Source organism: Artemia franciscana, chromosome 9 (assembly GCF_032884065.1).
Source record: "Artemia franciscana chromosome 9, ASM3288406v1, whole genome shotgun sequence".
In the NCBI taxonomy this organism is placed as follows: Eukaryota; Metazoa; Arthropoda; class Branchiopoda; order Anostraca; family Artemiidae; genus Artemia; species Artemia franciscana.
The window spans coordinates 3,764,954-3,786,286 of record NC_088871.1 but is presented as its reverse complement, the minus strand read 5'-3'; the positions used below and the strand labels follow the sequence as shown (position 1 = coordinate 3,786,286).

Below are 21,333 nucleotides of genomic sequence, written 5' to 3'. Positions count from 1 at the left end.
CAAAGACATAGTTATAAGGTTTTTCGACTACCTCTTAGTTCGTTTATTTTCCATTTAGTTTTCACCTGTTTTCGCTTTATAGTTGTGTTATCTCTTAGCAGTTCTTTCGTTAGTTGAGTTATGGTTGTGGTATATATATATGTTTTATCGCTCGTATAGTTGTGTTATTTTCAAATTATACTCCATAATAGAGAGGCTCCGAACACCCAGCATTGTATATTAAGCTCTGAATTTGACGTTTTTTTCTAACGTGACCAGATTCGTCCTGCGCCATGCGCCCTTTTCATTGAATTTTTCTTCCCCCACGACATATTTCTCCAAAGAAAGATCCTCACACATAGCCCCCTCCCCTCAACCCTACCCCCAAAATCAAAAAAATCCCCCTGAAAACGTCTGTACACTTCCCAATAACCATTATTATATGTAAACACTGGTCGAAGTTTGTAACTTGCAGCCCCTCCCCCAGGGACTGTGGGGGAGTAAGTCATTCCCAAAGACATAGTTATTATGGTTTTCGACTATGCTGAACAAAATGGCTATCTCAAAATTTTGATCCGTTGACTTTGGGAAAAAATGAGCGTGGGAGGGGCCCTAGATGCCCTCCAATTTTTTGGTCACTTAAAAAGGGCACTAGAATTTTAATTTCCGTTCGAATGAGCCCTCTCGCGAAACTCTAGGACCACTGGGTCGATACGATGACCCCAGGGAAAAAAAAAAACAAATAAACACGCACCCGTGATTTGTCTTCTGGCAAAAAACTTCTACAATAAGGTTCTCTGATACGCTGAATCTGATGGTGTCATTTTCGTTAAGATCCTACGACTTTTAGGGGGTGTTTCCCCCTATTTTCCTAAATAAGGCAAATTTTCTCAGGCTCGTAACTTTTGATGGGTAAGACTAAACTTGATGAAACGTATATATTTAAAATCATCATTAAAATGCGATTCTTTTGATGTAGCTATTGATATCAAAATTCAATTTTTTAGAGTTTTGGCTACTATTGAGCCGGATCGCTCCTTACTACAGTTCGTTACCACGAACTGTTTGAAAATACCTCTATTTTTCTAATTTTTTTCCAAATTAACAACCCCCAGCTCCCCCAACAAGAACAGATCCGTGCCAATTATGTCAATCTCGTATCTATAACTTGTGCTTATTCCCCCTCCCCATCTCCCCCAAAAGAGAGCGGATCCGTTCCGGTTATGTCCCCCTCCCAACTCCCCCCGATGTCACCGGATCCGGTCGGGATTTAAAATAAGAGCTCTGAAACACGATATCCTTCCAAACATCAAATTTCATTAAGATCCGATCACTTTATCGTAAGTTAAAAATACCTCATTTTTTCTAATTTTTCAGAATCAGCCCTCCCCCCTCACCAACTCGCTCAAAGAGAGCGGATCCATTCTGGTTATGTCAATCACGTATGTAGGACTTGTGCTTATTTTTTCCATCAAGTTTCATCCCGATCCCTCCACTCTAAGCTTTTCCAAGATTTTAAATCCCCCCAACTCCCCCAATGTCACCGGATCCAATCTGGATTTAAAATAAGAGCTCCGAGACACAATATCCTTCCAAACTTCAAATTTCATTAAGATCCGAGCACTCCTTCGTAAGTTAAAAATACCTAATTTTTTCGAAGTTTTCAGAATTAACCCCCCCCCCAACTAACACGAACAGAGCACATCCGTTCTGGTTATGTCAATCCCGTGTCTAGGACTTCTGCGTATTTTTCCCACCACAGTTCATCCCGATTCCTTCCACTATAAGCGTTTTCCAAGATTTTAGGTTCCCCCCTCCAATGTCACCGGATCTGGTCAGGATTTAAAATAAGAGCTCTGAGACACGATATTCTTCCAAGCATGAAATTTTATTAAGATCCCATCACCCGTTCGTAAGCTAAATACTTCATTTTTTCTATTTTTCCGAATTAACCACACACCCCCCCCAGATGGTCAAATCGGGAAAACGACTATTTCTAATTTAATGTGGTTCGGTCCCTGATACACCTGCCAAATTTCATCGTCCTAGCTTACCTGGAAGTGCCTAAAGTAACAAAACCGGGACAGACCGACGGACAGACCGACAGTCAGACTGACAGAATTTTCAATCGCTATATGTCACTTGGTTAATACCCAGTGCCATAAAAATACGAAATTTCATATTTTTGCAGATAGGAGCTTGAAACATCTACAGTGTGGTTCTCTGATATGCTGAATCTGATGGTGTGATTTTTCATTAAGATTCTATGACTTTTAGTGGGTGTGTCCCCCTTTCTCAAAAATCAGGCAAATTTTCTCAGGCTCGTAATTTTTGATGGGTATGACTGAACTTGATGAAACTTATATAGTTGAAATAAGCATAATAAGCCAATTCTTTTGGTATATCTATTCATATCAACATTCCGTTTTTTTAGAGTTTCGGTTACTATTGAGCCGGGTCGCTCCTTACTTACAGTTCGTTACCACGAACTGTTTGATTATAGAGTGGAATTTGTATATATGCGTTGGTTTGATCTCTTTTATCATACTTTTTATTTTACATTGTGTCCTTTTTCTGTCTTGAATTGTTGTGTTTTGGATTATTTCTTTTCTTAACACCGAAGACGTCTAGTATTATAGAGATGAAATATATGTCAGGATGGTCGCCTTTTCTTTTCTTTTTACTGGAATGCAGGAACCCAATATTTGTTGTTGTTCTTTTTTTGTTTTTATTTTTTTCTCTCAAGTTTTCCCTCTGTGTCTGGCCACGGTAAGCGTTCGCTTCTATATTTTGTACAGTACCCAAGTCTATCATAGCACAGGCACAATGGTAACTGTACCTGTATTTTCAAGTAATTCACAGTACCAAACATACAACAATATATACACAAGAAAAACTGATTTTCATGATGATTTCAAATTTTTAAAATTCATTCAGTTTGTTATTACTCATAGAAATTATCAGCCAGAGAAATTTTATATTATTTTAGGAACAGGGGGAAATAAAGATAAAGGGGAGTAGTCTTGATAAAAATTTCGTCGTCAAATTCAACATATCAAAAATCCTCGAGCATATGTTTCAAGCCAACCTACTAAAAAAGTGAAATTTCCTATTTTTACCGAGAAGGAACGTCAATTTACATATATATATACATACATACACACATATATATATATATATATATATATATATATATATATATATATATATATATATATATATATATATATATATATATATATATATATATATATATATCATAAAAAGAGAAATCACCAATGCAACAGCCCAAACACATAAAAAAAAAAAAGAGATAAGGAGAAAAGGAAGACTGTTTTCCTAAATTAGTGATTCATATAGACCAGCACTTGAATGAGGCCTTAACACTACTCATCCATACAATCACATAGGCCAAACAGCATAGCCAAACACAATCAGCCATAAAGAATAATACATGGACAGGCAGTCATGTCGTCAATAAGTATAAGTCGTCATTTACCAAACAATAGAAAAAATAATAAAGACAAATAATTCAGAGGCAACAACCCAACACAAGGGCTCATCAGGAGAATACACTGGCCTACAGGGTTTCGTCACTTTAAATTTTCTACCCAGCCAAGTTTGTGGCTACCACAGAATATCCATGGCATCCCCGTGTCAGGTATCACCCCCAAAATACATGCCTATGAAAAAAAACAGCAAATGTAAAACAACCAAGTAACACCAAAACAAGCTTATCCTGTTAATATAGACCTCTTTTTAGCAACAATAGGTAAACTAAATATGATAAAATTTATCAAATCACAAATATTAACACATTGCAAAAAAAAAAAATTAATGAACTAAACAATTATAGAATTCATCTTTACCATGTGGCTATTTTTAAAAAAAAAATCCGCTCTATTAGAAACACAATGCAAAATAAATGGCGCTGCATCATCAATTGTCGAACATCCGAAATTAGTTGAAAATTACTTTAAGTATTTCCAGATAATTCTTTTGATATTTATTTAAAAGTTCGTTATAATGAAAACTAATTTTTTTAAATTGCCAAGTTAATTTATTTGCAGAAAAACCTCTTGATATCAATTTTTGGCTTAAGATTTTACATCTATTTTTAAAATCAATATAATTACTACAAATCCTTGCATAACGAAGTAACTGTGAGAAAGAGGCAAATAAATAAGCAAAAATAATAATCCAATACTAACAATCTTTTAAGAATCTTATAAAATAACATTCAGTCAGAAAAAGAAAAATATATGGTCATGAGTTCATAAACTGGAACCTATAAGAGGCTGACACTCGTCACCCTCCAATCCCTTCTCACCCCACAAATGGGCTTCGCGTCACATGAATAAAAAAAACGTCTTATTGCATTCGAGTCAAACAAAATAGTCAATCAACTTTTGAGAATTGAACAAACCAATCAAGTTTTTGTTTCTTAAAATCATCTTTTTAAGTATTAAGTACAAGAAGGCACACACGGATAAATAGAATCATTTCCTTTTTTTGTCTTAAATAGCTTGTTTAGATGAGCTTTGCCCTTTAGAGAATAAGATCAGCTTTTCCGTTTTTCGCAAGTCCCATTTCTTGTCTCACAAATACACGGAAACAAGGTGATTGGACACAAAACTTATCCTGATTATTTTCCTCTTATGCCTCCGTGGGAAACCCATTACAAGGGCCAAGTCATGTATTTTCCTTTCCTAATTTCTTTTGTCATAGATATGGACCTAATGGAAAAGGAATGACATTCTCTAAGGAAAAAAGGATTAGTAAATCCATCATAGACCATCTATTCTTGGAAAGAGAGTAAGAACAGCGTTGGTAATAAAAACAATATGCTGTGTTATATATTAAAAAGAGAGAAATGAAAAGATTGGAATAAAAAGCAAATATTGAGATGGATTTGTACACTTGTGGAATTTAACGAATCCATTCTCAAAACGTTTTTGAACGTAAAAGAAACTAAATATGTCTTTTAAAATTATGTTAACTTACACAAGTTTACATGGGGAGCCAGCGTTTCAATCCACACTCCCCCCATGGAAAATTCCCCCACATGCAAAATTGAGCAGCCACAGAGAAAGTAAACAATATACAACCTCAAAATGTCGATCAGATGTTCTAATGGGGTTACAGAGGACCGGATTTAAAAACAGTTTTAGGACAGGGGCTGATTGGTCTCCACTCACTTTTGACTTACAATAAAGGACAAGAACTCTAATTTTCGGATCGAATGAGCATTCTCCAAAGTTTCTACGAAGACGAGGGGGAAGTTGGGGATGAGGAAGGGGCAATCGCCTTCCTATACGGAACGAATTATGCTAGTATTGGAGTTTTATGTTGTTCTTTACTTTCATAGCAACAGTATAGACCACAAATGTTCCCAAAAATCAAGTGGGGTTAAATATCAATTTCTACCCCCCCACCCCTTTCTTAGAACTAATTATGTATTCATCTTAAGGCTCAATGAGGGTTAGGATGTTTTGGCATTAAAATGTACTCTTTGAGGCATCTATCCCTCACTAACAACAGTGAAAAAGACTTATAACAACCTACGACCATTAAAACTAAAATGAATTTTTTTTTAAAACAGTCCCAGCATCCTTACTTCAGCGAAGTTCAGCCAGGACTGATAATCAAAGTGAGGTGAAACAAGGCAATTCATTCAATGAAAGAAGAATAACTAAAACACATTTTCATTGCTAATCAAGCCTTTTTGGCAGCTGACCTCAAAGGTCTTCTTGTGATTGCTTCTGAGTTAATGTCTACTGCTTTTTTTAATATTTTGTATGATTGTTCTTAATTAAATTTGTCTATAGAGCATTTAGTAAATATTCCCCCAAGTCCCTACTTAAGGAAATATTATTATTAATTCCTAATGCTGGCTTTATGCCTAAGTCATTGCTAATAAGGGCGGATTCTTCAAAAAGTATTTGTGGCTAGGATTTTCAAACACATGGCTGCTTAAAGCAGAATCAAAAGAAACAGAAGCAATATTAGAATTTAGAGATTTGGTAATATCATCTTTATGCTGTTGTAGGCGTTTCTCTAAATTCTGGGGGGTTCCATCTGCATAGTATTTACCACAGTCGCACGGTATTTGATAGACCCCTCTTTGGCGAGTAACTGGGTTTTATCTTTACCAGATTTTAGGAAATTTACTATTTTGAAATTATCGGTAAATACAGATTATTTTGTGTGCAAAAATTTTTAAGATTCGTAGTGATTTTTGGGATGTATGGGAGGTAAATTATATTTGATCGGTAAATACAGATTATTTTGTGTGCAAAAATTTTTAAGATTCGTAGTGATTTTTGGGATGTATGGGAGGTAAATTATATTTGATCGGTAAATACAGATTATTTTGTGTGCAAAAATTTTTAAGATTCGTAGTGATTTTTGGGATGTATGGGAGGTAAATTATATTTGAGGGCTTATCGGGATTCTCATATGGTAAACTACCATTGATTTTATGGGAGTGTCTTTTCAGTCTGCGATTAATTCTACTACTCATGAATAAAATAGGATACCCATTTCCAAAAAGTATGTCCCTAAAAAGGCTAGTTCTGTTGTGATGTAGGGATCAGAACAAATGTTTAGGGCACGATTGACAAGAGAGATTACGACAGCTCTTTTAACCTGTGGGGGTGGTTTGATTTAAAATGCAAATATCTATAGTTTTGTGTTGGTTTTCTGTAAATAGTAAAATTTAGTTTATCTATGCTACGAATAATTAACACATCTAGGAATGGTATTTATTTGCAATTTCAATTTTTAAGGTAAACTGTAAATTTCTATCATATGTATTAAGGTGATCTAAAAAACCCCAAGTTCATTTTCCTATAATGCCAAAGTGACATTAGGTCATCCATGAAACGTCCCCAAAAGATTGAGTACTTGTTACAGAGTTTAACCATGTCTTTAAGACCTCTTAGAAAGGATACTAGAGCTTTTAATTTGCAACCCAATGAGCATCCACCAAAGTTTATACCACCCACTCTTCCATATGAATAGCCTCTGGGAAAAAATAAATAAATAAATGATAATACATTAAACCCTCATGACTCTTTGCTGTGGGCAATTCTATAGCTTTAGACGCTAAGACCCGTTTACATGATAGGCAACGAAGGTTGTTCCGGGGAGGGGGAGGGTGTGTCTAATAACCAAAAAAAGATATTTTCGATATTTGTAGATTTGTATCAATCTTTTTAGTGGTGGATTCTCCGATGGACCAAGAAAGGACGAGAATCAGCCCTGAAACTTTTCCGCATTAGTATGTTTACATATGATGTACTATGACACGCTCCATGATTAGAAAAATTTTACAGCGAAGTTGAAGTCCCCTTAAAGCCATAGTAGGATTTAGACAATTAATTTCTTCTTATACTGTTAATTCATTTTCGCCAACATACACTATACTGCATACTTGTGCAAGGAGGCAAAGTTTATCAGGGAAGTCAAAATCCCTATAAAGCCGTACTATATTTGCATGATTGGTTCGCCTTAGTATAGCAACTTCCCTTTCAACAACCACTTCCTTGCCATGATAACGAGATTGACAACGGAACATGGTTCTATGACTTACCGGTACATACTCCATGACTAGACAAAGCTTATCAGGGAAGTCGAAATCCCTATAAAGCCGTACTATATTTGCATGATTGGTTCGCCTTAGTATAGCAACTTCACTTTCAACAACCACTTCCTTGCCATGATAACGAGATTGACAACGGAACATGGTTCTATGACTTACCGGTACATACTCCATGACTAGACAAAGCTTATCAGGGAAGTCGAAATCCCTATAAAGCCGTACTATATTTGCATGATTGGTTCGCCTTAGTATAGCAACTTCCCTTTCAACAACCACTTCCTTGCCATGATAACGAGATTGACAACGGAACATGGTTCTATGACTTACCGGTACATACTCCATGACTAGACAAAGCTTATCAGGGAAGTCAAAATCCCTATAAAGCCGTACTATATTTGCATGATTGGTTCGCCTTAGTATAGCAACTTCACTTTCAACAACCACTTCCTTGCCATGACAACGAGATTTATCGATAACTTTCAGTGCTAACTTCAGCTTTGACGATCTGGAATCAAATTAGACCAATTAATTCTATAAAATAAGGAAGAAACAAAAATGCGGCTCATCTATTTGCATCAATTAATGTCGGCATACCATGAGTCATAATTATTGTATTTAGTGATATGCTTAAAACTATGTTTTCAGTACAGGTGCACTGCCTGGATATTGGGTTTGGATCTTTCGATTGAGAATTCAGTCCTTGAAGTTTGGGATAGAACTTACTTCGTAGCTGGCTCTAATAAGAGAGCATTGAAGCTTATGATAGTCCCACAGCGGTTGCTGAAAACTTTCAATATCATATTACTAAGAACAAATCATTTTCTATTCCTTTTCTTCTATGGAAAGTCTGCTGGGACCATCATTTTTGTAACTTGGTGATTAAAGGAATTTGAATAAAACAACCACATTTTAGTTTGAACACACATTTCAATCACATTCAAACCAAATTAATTTTTTTTTAATTGTTAACAATAGTTGTATCCGTTTTAAGGTATTTAAGTCTTCTCTTTAAAGACCAGAAGTGCTTTGGGTTTTACCACAGTAAAATATGGTCCATTTCCTTGTTGATGTTTCAAAATTTTGGGAAAACAAAATAACAAAATAGCTAAGCTTTTGGGGAAAAATTTTCTCTCTATGAACAGGATCATTTCCAGTGTGTGCCCATTCACTAATATAATATGATAATAGCAGAGAAATAAAAAGGATATGATTTCAGACTATACAGTGTTTCAGGTAAATAAAACATAATACCAAAAACTTAACAAACTCAAATTACTATCTCAAGTTTTTAATATTGCTTTATTTTCCAACAATTCACTTGACTAATACATACGCGTCGTACACATTACTAGGGCCATCTAGGGCTAAGCGGAAAGCAGGTCGTCCACGTCTGGGATGGGAGGATATCATAAAGATAGATTTAAAGGAAATGAGAACTTCCTGGGATGGTGCAAAGAGGGAGGCTTTTAATTCATCGTGATGGAGGAGGAGCGTGCGTAGCTATGTGGGCCTCAGGCAGCTTGGTGCTGCGGTGAGTTGTTAGCAGTTGTAGTAGACAGTGATTCTGTCAAAAATATTCTAGTGGAATTTCTAAAAAATCGTAGATCTTAGAAAGTCTTGGATCACAGGAAATCTTAGAAATCTGAAAAAAACCCGAATTATGTGTCAGGAAGCCACTTTTATTTTCTACAGTTTCTGGCCACATATACACCCAAAATGCCTTCAGTCTTCCTTTAAGCACTGAAAAACACACTCATGGCCAGTGGCAAGGTACTCAATTTATCAATTCAACCTTCCTTTTGCTAACCTGTTTTCAACCCGTTTGTTTATTAGCAAGTTGCCAACTGCTACTCTTCACAAACAAAGTGGTTTGAGATCCCTCAGTATTTGGGCTAATATTGTGAAAAATTGAGTAAATGGCTAGAATTCACCGTACAACATAAAGACAAGTCTCAAGAAAAGAAAAATTACCCACAATGAGAAAGCAAGGTTCCCAGACTAGACTGAGAGGAGATTACAAAAATTGACCTTTGCATTTTTAGAATATTTTTAGGTCTACTCAAGACTTGAAGTCTAGACTTAGTCAAGTGTTTATCAGCGAATCGGTTTCAGGTGGCATAACCATAAGACTAGCGTTTATCACTAATACTATATATCATGCAGAGACCCCAAGATGCACCGAGCCGTGTTTATTTTAATGCAACTTGCTGGCACCAGAAAAATTATTCAAAGCCGTTCGCACTGGTAAATCTGTCTTAGTTAGGTTTCGTATTTATAAGCGAGTTACCAACCACTACACCCTCAGTTTTTAGGCCAATATAGTGAAAGACTAGCTTAAATGACCTCCTTAAGGGACATATACACTGAGTACCGATTAAAATGAATCAAGCTGGCAAGAAGGAGGAAAATGAAGAAGAAAGAAGCAGGCACAAGACTTACACCAAATTCGAAGTAATGACCTTACGTCTCTACGAAATTTCAAGAGATAATAAAAGAGAAGTTTTGAACAATGTAGGATAGAGGCGAAGTGTTCGCCAGCAATTTGGTTTCAGGTGGTTATTAAGATAAGCTTTCAGAATCAACAGTCAATATTATAAAGAGATACCAGTATGCATGAAACTGGATATACTAACATGAAACAAAGGAGTAATTCCAAAGATTAATCCCATGCTCGCCAAACATCTTATTTGACTCACAAGTTATGAAATACGAACGATTATCTGACCCATTGCAGGAATTGGGAATTTCTGAGATGACCTCTCTAGAATTGGAAAAGCTGATTCCCCAATGAGCTGAAAATACCCGATGGCCGAGGAAACAAGAAGTGATCTATTAGAAAAATGTCCAGCCGGTGTCAGATAACAGCTGGAGATATTTTGCAAGTTGAGTGTTAAGCTGGAACATGTTGCTGTGGAAGATAAGGTCCAATAGCTGGCAAGGCATTTGATAGGTACGGGGAAAATCTGCCCCTAGTACCCATATAGTTAATTAGTTGGTTGTGTTTTTTTTTGTGTGGGTGGGGTAAGGAGGGGTTTAAAACAATAGGCCCTTGCGGCCTGTGCTTCGATTCAGCTGATGAATCGGCCAATACTAATAATAACAACAATAACATTAAATCTATCAGTAGCAATGTTCAAAGAAGTTTTGACTTTCAAATCAGCCCTTGAAAGCAAGCATTTTTGCACGTTTTCCTATTTTTAACCACACACAAACTGATCTATAATTTCTTCATGCAAAAATACACAATAAGAGATTTTTGCATATCCACAAATGACTTCATAATAGTCACTGATACTTTCTCCCGTTTCTTGTTAACGCTTTCTGAACTTGAAACATTCAGTAATAATATTGCTTTTTTTTCAGATGATATTTGGGCAAAACCTAGAATAGTTTTTTTTCCGGGTTTTCTTCATAGACGTATTAGCTTTACTATATACGTTTTTACGAGCTCCATTTATGTTGTCTTACGTTCCCTACGAGTCCACCATTTGCATTGTGAGTGTACAAATGAATGGCAATGACCTTTCTATAATATCCGACATCTATTTAGGTAGTAAATCCGAGTATAAAGCCTAAGATATACTTATACTTAAAATGAGATATACATAAGATATACATGATATACATAATATACATAAGTATACATGAGATATACATGAGATATACTTAAAATGAGAAAAAAATAAGATATACTTATACTTATACTTATACCGAGTATACATATACTTATATACTTAAAATGCGAGCAGAGTCGTTATTCGTGTTTGGACATAGCCACGTATATTGGGCTTCGGTTAAGAAGGGGAGGGAGACACCTTCAAAAATATCAAAATCAGCAAACTATATAGAAAACATAAAGTTGCCAACATTAAAGAGGGAGGGTATAAAGGAGGGAGGATATAAAGGGGTGTAAAGGAGGGAGGGAGGGAGGGTACAAATGAATGGCAATGACCTTTCTATAATATCGGACATCTATTTAGGATATATAATATCCGACATCTATTTAGGTAGTAAATCCGAGTATAAAGCCTAAGATATACTTAAAATGCGAGCAGAGTCGTTATTCGTGTTTGGACATAGCCACGTATAGCTAAGATATACTTATACTTAAAATGAGATATACATAAGATATACATGATATACATAATATACATAAGTATACATGAGATATACATGAGATATACTTAAAATGAGAAAAAAATAAGATATACTTATACTTATACTTATACCGAGTATACATATACTTATATACTTAAAATGCGAGCAGAGTCGTTGTTCGTGTTTGGACATAGCCACGTATATTGGGCTTCGATTAAGAAGGGGAGGGAGACACCTTCAAAAATATCAAAAATCAGCAAACTATATAGAAAATATAAAGTTGCCAACATGAAAGAGGAAGGGTACATATTCAGTGGTCCTACCTTCTCCTGGGTGTGCGCCGAGTTAGATTCACTTTTAATGTAGCGTCGATGGTTGTTTTCTATCTCCTTCGCTAGAGCTTTCTCGTATTATGCCCCCATCTGTCTAACCGACAAGACGGACACGAAGGCGCACAGCTTCAGTCAAGAGTTGAATAAGACTTGTTAGAACAGATCAAATCGGTTATTTTAAGATTGATAAAGCAAAAATAGCCTTTTCTCCTCTTTTAGTTGTGTCCTATACTAAAAATACAAAAAAAATCAAATAATAAAGGCCGGTATTTACACATAATCTTTCTTTAAATAAGGTCGGGAACCCATTTACCCGAGACTTAAAGCTGGAATCGAGTCAAATATTTTCAGAATGAGGGGTTGGTATCAAAATAACTAGTGCAGAAGGTAAATAATTTTCTACTCCCTCCAGAAAAATAATTAAGAACAATTCAACGAATCTTACTTGTCAAGACATTCTCGTACTAAAGCAAAGTTTCCATCTCCTATTGTCCTTCCAACATCGTAATATACTAACACTTTCGGAGGTACTGAAAATCCATCGTCAGCGACATCTAAGATATTTCCTGTTGAACTTGATCTAGCTCCTGGTGTACCTTGACTAACCCTACCACGTGAGCGAGGCCGCACAGCCGGGCTCGGACCGTTATGATTTCCTGAAAAAAGAGTAAGAAATGTACCAAGTATAAATCGATGAAAAAGAGGAAGTGCAAATATGAAACGCAGCTTAACCCCGTGTTTAAAGACAAAAAGTCCTGATAATTGCTGCAAGCTAGTGTTCACAAGCTACCTTGAATCCTAAAATTAGGAGAAATTTAAGTTTCGAAGTGGTTTCCTTATATTTTTACTATTTAAGGGGTGAAATTGGGGGTTATGGGAGTTACATATCAGACTGACTCGAAATCCGCCACATATACCAAAAAATATCGACAATGCCACTTGTTAGTTGAACAATTTCGAGCAACAAGGAATAATAACATTTACCACATGTGCTCTGAAGTAAACATTAGGATAGAAATGTAGTTCGTGAAAACGATAAGATTTTAGACATCTTGTCAACTAGACGGTTGCCCAGTGCTCTGTTCCCTAGCAAGAAGCCTTGTATTATTTGGTCTAATTATTACGCCTGAAACTTCAAGGACAAGTAATCTTGCTGATGATATTAGTAACCGAAGACGCTAAAACACACTAAGTAGCTATTTCTTTGGCAGTGCATGGCAACTGGGTAGTTACAAAGTATTACAAAAGCTTTCTCAAGAAAGCTCATTTTACGCCTTTCTTTCGTTCACCTTTCTCTCGGGCGTAAATGTTTTTTTTTTGTACCATTGTAGAAATAGTCTTCTTTTTCGGATATTTTCAATAGGATCCCAGTTAAGAGTTGAGGCTTTGAGATTAACTTACCCTTTTTTTTTGAGGTTTACGATCACCGATCTTAAAACACAATCTTACACCTAAGAAACAGTATCAAATATACAATCGAATAAATTGAAGTTAAATCTCTGGGGGGTCGCTATTTTTACAACCGACATTATGATTTATTATGATATTATCAACCGACATTAGAAAAAGTAGAACCAAAAAGAAACTGAGTCTACTCACAAAGAGTTTCGTTCTTTTATATCTTCTTACTGGCTTAATATTTCTTACAAAAGAACCAATCAGGTTTTGAATAATATATGATCATTGTGCAAAACAAATCCAATTGGTGCAAATTCTCAGTCAAATATGCTTTTAAAATCAATAAGGTCTTTAAAAGATGGGTCATTTGTCTCTCCACAAAAAAGGAAGAATTAAAGCCCAGTTTTTAACAAGAAAGTTTAGGATCTCACTTCTTTTTTTAGAAGCAACATTACATTTTGCTAAGTGGTTTCAACCCTTCTTTACAGAATCAATGATAATTCCCAAGGGTGGCTAACCACACAACACGTATTTCTATCAAAAAGAGCTACATCTGAGTCTCTTGACTACACTTTCCCAAGTAAAGTCGAAAATTATTTAGAAATGCTTTTTGGTTATACAATTGCGATAAAATACTTAAAAATACATTTTTTCATAGTTGGACCTATTTCTATTGCCTAATGCTCCCTTCGGATATTCGAGGGTAGCACCGTGAAGGTTATAACTAAATTTCTTCTAAAGAAGTTTTAACACTTTTATACATAATCAATGATTCCCTAGGGCAGAGGTTTATAAAATAAATCAACTGAAATCACCACGAATGTTGCTATTTTTCTAAAGGGAGAGAAAAAAACTTTCCTTATACGTTCTTTTTTTTATCTTTGTATATTTGAAAATATTTTGACAAAATGTTGTTAACTTCTTTTTTTATAACAGTTAAAAACATTTTGGAATTCAAAGGTGTTTCTGCATTAATTAAAAAAAAAACACTTCAAATAAAAAAAAGAAGCAAAAAAGGAAACACTAATTTTAAAGAGTCCAGGAGTCTCAGAACAGCTAAAAAAAACAATAGAAGAAATAATTTTATTTCCTAAAGATGTCCTTAGTCCAGCTGAAAGGTGTTGCAGAGAAAGATGTAAATTCTAGAGGGTTTTAGATTAAAGAGAATTTTTTTTTCTTTGCCAGGAAAATAATTTACAGACAGAATCGTGAAGTAGTTCTAACAGAATGAAAAGCGACCCTTCGGGGAATTATGTAATTTATCTTGATGAAAATTTTACGAGAAGAACTTGGTGAGAAACAGAAAACTGATGAATATATTACCTTTGAGAGGAAAACAAAAATTTGTGTGATTACATTTCCTGAATAGGATTGAATTTCTTCTCTCGAAGAAACAACAATACAAATACAACTTGCCTTGGGCTCTAGAAGTTTTCGCTTGTTCAATAAATCCCGGCCAGACAAGAAAAAAAAGTCATCTAATTTATATAAAATACATAATTAGGGAAAAGAAACAAAATAAAGAAATAGGGATTACAAGTAGCACTAGCAGAAGTAGCATATTTACTTATATTCAAAGAAATAGATATTACGTTTTATACATTTGAGTTCTTGCTCAATGCAGCGATGCCGCGTATGATAATATTTTGTATACCATACTTCATTTATCTTGGCGCGGCTTACAAATCCAAACAATCTAAGATCAGATTTATTTTTATATTCATAAAAATATACCTGTATATACCTGTAATATAATTGTATATACCTGTAGTTTTTTAAAGAACTGAAAGAGATGTTGTCTTTTCTTTTCTTTTACTGAACGTAATAATTTCAGTATCAGGGCTCAAGTCAGGATTCTATTTTGGGAAGGCTTCAATTCATTTGGAGGTTGACACAACGACGAATAAGACATCGGCCACAAACCAAAATTAAACATTTTTATATTGTGTGCTTCAAAGGAGGGTTCTTAGCGTCTCTCCCCCCGTAGCCCTCCTGTCGGACCCATTAATAAAGAAGATGGGCTGAAGTTTCCAGACCAGGAGCAAAGTAAAATACCTATTTTGAAGTCTTGTCCAGTCAGATTAACGAAAAATAAAATGCATTGCAACTTCTTTGTTTAACTCCCGAAACAAAAGCACAATGACATGAAAACATGTAACGACTATAAAATAACGTTTTGCAATAAATAATACTATATAAGTACATAAATTCATAACGAGAGGACTTCAGTCGAGGTACACAAGACATGAACTACCACGTCTATCATGAAGAGAGAACGGAACAGATCGGAAAATTAACAGATCGGAAAACATAGTAAATTCTTAACAACAATACACAATACAACCCCGTGGCCATGGAGACGGAAGTATTTTTAAAACTTCATAATAATATCCAACTAGTTCTCGTGTTTTTCTCTTTTCTTAGAAGACGAGTTGCATTGTTTCGACACATTGGAATTGATTAAGCAGCCACAGGGTAGTGTTTACCAAGTTTGGTGCACGTACCCAAACGGGTACGAGAGGAGTTTGGCGGGGATATGCATTTTGCTGGAGTTAGGAGGGAGCTATCACCTGCACTGTGCAAGAAACAGGTTATCCGATGTGCAGCCTCATTTCATATTAAAATTAACAACCAAAGAACTAAATTATGGCGATCTGTTGTCTCAGGACAAACTATCTCACCCTTCTCATAGACCTAAACAAAAACTTTATAATATAGCTCTAATCTATGCTTTATTGATCAAGTAATTAATATATTTTAATTGCTATTAATAAATATTAATTTTTTCGAAAAGGGTAATCAGTAATATCAAAATTAAAGAAAAGAGCTGCTACGGCAAAAGTTGGGAAACGCTGTCCTAGGAACAAATACATCCAAATATTATAACAAAAAATGATTTTACAAGCGTATAAGTCAAAAATATAAGGTTCTTTAAACACCCAAAAGGATTAATTACTCTAGTTTTCTCATAAGTTCCAAACTTCAAATATAATTCTGCATTGACCCTCAGGAAGTGCGAAGAATATTGCTATCTTCACAACACCAAAACATGATGCAGATACAATCCTCAATATCTCCCTATTTTAGGTCGCTATCTCTCTTATCGAAGAATTAAATAAAAAAAAAACTAGTTTTTTTAACTGATAGTAAAGAACAACATTAAAACTTAAAAAGAACAGAAATTACTCTGTATATGAAAGGGACTGTCCCCAGCTTAACGCCTTATTGTTTAAAAAAGTAGAGCTGTGACAAAGAGCCAAACTCTAGCTCAAGGAGCGAGGCGTTGAAGAGGGGACAGCCTTTTTGATATACATAGTAATTTATGTTCGCTCTAAGTTTTAATGTCGCTCCTTACTTTCAGTAAAAAAAAAAAACTTTATTTAGTTTCTGAACGTTTTTGAAGCAATGCTGGTTTTGAATTTGACTCAACGAGCATGAATAATTAAAACAAAATTTGCATATTAATTTTACTTTTTTTTTAACTAATACTAAACTTATAATAACATAAGTTTGATTTTTGTTCCAGTTATTTAAGAATGACTTCTGAATCACAAAGGCCGTTTGATTCGAATAATAACCTCTTTTAAAAGTTAAAAAAAAACTTTAGCGTAAGACCGAGCTATTGAGGAGAGGCAACCCCCCTCAAAATTTCTCAATGGAAAGATTCTTCCACGTAACTTAAATTAGCGATATTTGCAGAACTAACTTTGTAAGGCATAGTAACAAAATTATTGAACAAAATGGCAACCCAAAATTTTTGATCCGGTGACTTTGGGAAAAATGAACGTGGGAGGGGGCCTAGTTGTCCTCCAATTTTTTGGTCACTTAAAAAATACACTAGAACTTTTGATTTCCGTTCGAATGAGCCCTATCAGAAAATTCTAGAGCCACTGGAAAAAAAAAAATCCTCATTTGTGCAGATAAGATCTTGAAACCTCTACAGTAGGGTTCTCTGATAAGGTGAATCTGACGGTGTGATTTTCATTTTTATTCTATGACTTTTAGGGGTGTTTCCCCTTTTTTCAAAATCAGGCAAATTTTCTCAGGCTTGTAACTTTTGATGGGTAGGACCAAACTTGATGAAACTTATATATTTAAAATCAGCATAAAAATCCAATTCTTTTGATGCTCTATTGGTATCGAAATTCCGTTTTTTAGAGTTTCGGTTACTATTGAGCCGGGTCGCTCCTTACTTAAAGTTCGTTACCACGAACTGTTTGATAATAATTCTTAGATCTGGAGGAAACCAAAAGTTTTGATTTACTAATATTTAAATTCAGCCTATTAAGACTTAACCAAGAATGTATAAGTAGTAGGCAATTAACCAACGTTGTTTCTAATAAAATTCCATTGTTGGTTGTAACCAAATGATGATGATATCATCAGCAGATGTGTAACTACTAATAAAATTGTTTATCATATAAACAAAGCAACGCTATCAACCTAGAAAAGCTCAGATTATTTTAGTTTCAAAATTATAGTTAATGAAAACTATAAGAAAAATACGGATATTTATTTGAATAACATTTATTGAATTATTTGGAACATTTATTTGAAGTTTGGAATATTGCTTTTCTTTCGACAAGTAAACAGTTACGTTCTGTTACGGACAATCATGAAATAATTTCAAACAGAATGAAAGTTGAAAAATTTTGAGAATAATATCTTGATGAAAACTTTATGGGAGGAATATAGAAAATCTATGCAAGTTTTACGTCTGAGGTAAAAATAGAAATAAAAAATAGAAATCTGTATAAGATACTCCCGACAAGCTAGATTTATTTCAACTACAGAATCAAAACTGCAATTATTGCTTCCTTTAAGAAAAAATTCATCAGTTCAAAAAATAAGAATATAAAGAAGAAGAAGAAGAATAAAATTCTGTTTTTCTTTTGAAGGATATAAATTTACACACAGTATCATGAAAAAGTTTAAAACAAAATGAAAAGGGAACCTTCTGAGAATAACGTATGTATCTTGATCTAAATTTTATGAGAAAGGCGTGAAACAGGTAATCGATGGAAGTTTTATTCTTTGAGATAAAACCTACCTCCCAAGAATTAGAAGAATTAAAAAATTCAGTCACTGCATCAAAATGAAATAATTGGTGGCTGAAATGGAAACAAAATTAGGATTCTTTTGATGGATAATAAAAGAAGAATATTGCTTTAAACCATAAACCTTATCTTAAAGGCAGTAATATTTTTCCCCGTCAAAAGAAAAAGAAGTCCCCATTAAAATTAATCGTCTACATAGCAGCTGTTTTAGGACTGGTAACGATTTTGCCACTAATAGTTACGATTTCAATTCACCAGTTGAATAATTTAATTTCAGCTCGGGAGATATAAGCTTGCGAATTTTTAAAGGCATTTTTGATCAGCGGTCTCATCAAGTTCCTCTCATAAACTTTCTTCTAGAGTAACTACATTATTCCCAAAACCTTTTCATTTTCACTTCATTAAAACTATTTCACGACTATTTATTTAACTTTTTCATTCCGTTTCAATTTTCATCTATTTAAAGTCATTTTACAATTGTGTCAGTAAGTTTTTATCTGTTAGAAAAACAGCAGAAGGTTTTGTTCCATTTTAACGTCTCTATAGTTATTTTCTCGCTTAAAATTGATTGATAAGTAAATAAAAACAAATAGTACAAAGCTTTCTCTTATGTTCCAAAAATCGAGCATTATCTCAGTCAAAGAACTATGAAAAAGCTATTGAGTTAGATAAAATCGAATTCTAATTCAATTTTCACAGGACTAATTTTGCCCACAGATTGTGGCCAGGGATTTGGCCAGGCGAGACAAGATAAATTTCTTACAGTAAAAATGTATGGACAGAGTAAGAATCAATTTCAAATGGATTGAAGAGGGAAACATCGCTGGAGTAATGTAGATGGAAACTTCACATGAGGAGCTCCATACTTTCTACAAAACACAGATGGTAATTCCTGGTCCAACAACAATCCAGTTCTAAGGGTCTACCAGTTCTAAAAGAAATTATTTAGATACTGAATTTAAGCTGGAACTTCTTTTTTCGACGAGTAAAAACTTACAGGCAAAGTATGGAATAGTTTTAAACATAATGACAAGGAAAACCTTTGGGAATATTTGAATTAATCTTGACAAGACGTAATCCTGCATACCTATCTTGTAATTTATCTTTTAACAGAGAGGCTTAGCATGCAATAAATAGATACAAAAATATGGAAATATTATCTTCAGGAAAAGATAAATTTGCTCGCTTAAATAACATGAGACGCCTGAATTTTTTCAGTGAATTGAATAAAATAACAAATGTCAGACACGTAACCGAAATTCATTCCCAGAAAATGGCGAATTCATTAAAACACCCAAAAACCGATAAGTTAACCCGGGAAAATATAGCCAAAATCAGGAAAATTTTACTATTTCAAAAAGTGGTTGGCCCAGGGATCTCAACCTCTCATTGTGTGTATATCTAGTGGTTATGAAACAATTTCAGTTCATGAATAAAAATAAAATATTATAGATTCTAAATTGACGAAAGAGCTTTTTTCTTAGAGGGGACACATTTAAAGAGAAAGTTATGTTAGGGTTATTTGTCTTGATGAAACTTTATATAAAGAAGTTAGTAAGTAACGAGCAACAAATGACAAATTATCTTTGATGTATAGACAAATATTCATTGATAAATAACCTGCTAAAATTAAACCCTAATATAACCTGCTAAAATTAATATAACCTGCTAAAATTATACCCTACACAGGATGAAATTAAAATGTCTTTTTTTCAAAAGGACGCCGTATTTTATTCCATACGAGGCTCAAAAATTAAACAACAAATGCATTTCTTTGAAGAAAGATTTAATACTTTGTAAAAACTGAAAAAAAAAATCGAAAATTGTTATATCTCCATAAACTGTTTTTATGTAATGTCATATTCCTCGATAAAAATAAACGGCTGAAATCTAAGTTATTTTCTTATCAAATTCTCTACACAAATTTTATTTCTAATGCCGTACAACAATAAATTAGAAAGATTTAAGCCCAAGCTATTTTCACACCAATTTTTCAATAAAACTGTTATGTTTCGCATTTTCCTATAAAATGGAAAAGATAGGAACCCAAGCTCTTTTTTTCACTTTAAGAATTTGGGAGTTAATCATGTTAAGACATTGCAAAGTTTTGTAATTGCAAACACTGACAATTACCAAATAATTCTTATTTCTTTTGAAAGTATCGATAGACCTTGAAATTGGGGAGAAAAGTTTTCTTCTAAAGGGTAAAACATGAAGACAAATCGATAAAATAGCTTAAAACAGAAGGAGAAACAAAATGTATTTTCCTTAAATAGCAATTTAAGCGAGGAACTTAGGGAGAAATAGAAAACCGAAGTTAATATGCTCTTTAAGATTAAATAAACAAGCATAAAACTCACAGGATGCCTACCTAGGAAAAATATGGATTTTAACAACCTTCAGCTTCATATCACAAAAAATTGCAACCATAGAAAAATTTCTAACAATTAAAAGAAAATTGCATACATTAAACGAACAGAGATTTGCATTCGATGGAAATATAGGTTTCACCTACGAAATGAACTCCCAGACTAAAAATAATAAGGATCCTATTACTTGAGATTCTTCTAAGCTCGATTTACTTTTGCCAGCATATCTACCATTCAAGTAGGCTATCTAAAAGATACCACCGAGGGTCAAATATTATACTTTGAGGCCAAATATAGCCCAGGGGTAAAAAAAAATGTCAGTCAAGTCAGGGGTGGAAAAGTTTACAACAAAAGTGGTGAAATAGGTTTAAACTGAAAGAGAGGTGAAAGATGCCACATTTAGTCCTGAGAAATGGTTTATGAAAGGGTCTTGGCAAGAAGAAGAGGAAAAAAACGAAGGGAAAACGAAAATGCCAAAATTTAAGATAAAATGGATG

The 21,333-nt window shown here is 34.3% G+C and overlaps 1 protein-coding gene across 5 annotated transcripts in view; it reads right to left on the bottom strand.

Moving 5' to 3' along the window:
• The window catches only part of LOC136030903 (serine/threonine-protein kinase DCLK1-like), a 109,905-nt gene that overhangs the window by 40,464 nt on the left and 48,108 nt on the right, over positions 1-21,333 (bottom strand). For all 5 annotated transcript variants that reach the window (XM_065709998.1, XM_065709995.1, XM_065709999.1 and 2 more), the window contains exons 6-7: positions 12,458-12,668; positions 7,910-8,087 (exon numbers count right to left, since the gene is read on the bottom strand). In XM_065709998.1, coding sequence (XP_065566070.1) covers positions 7,910-8,087; positions 12,458-12,668 — 389 coding nt within the window. The remainder of the gene's footprint in view (positions 1-7,909; positions 8,088-12,457; positions 12,669-21,333) is intronic.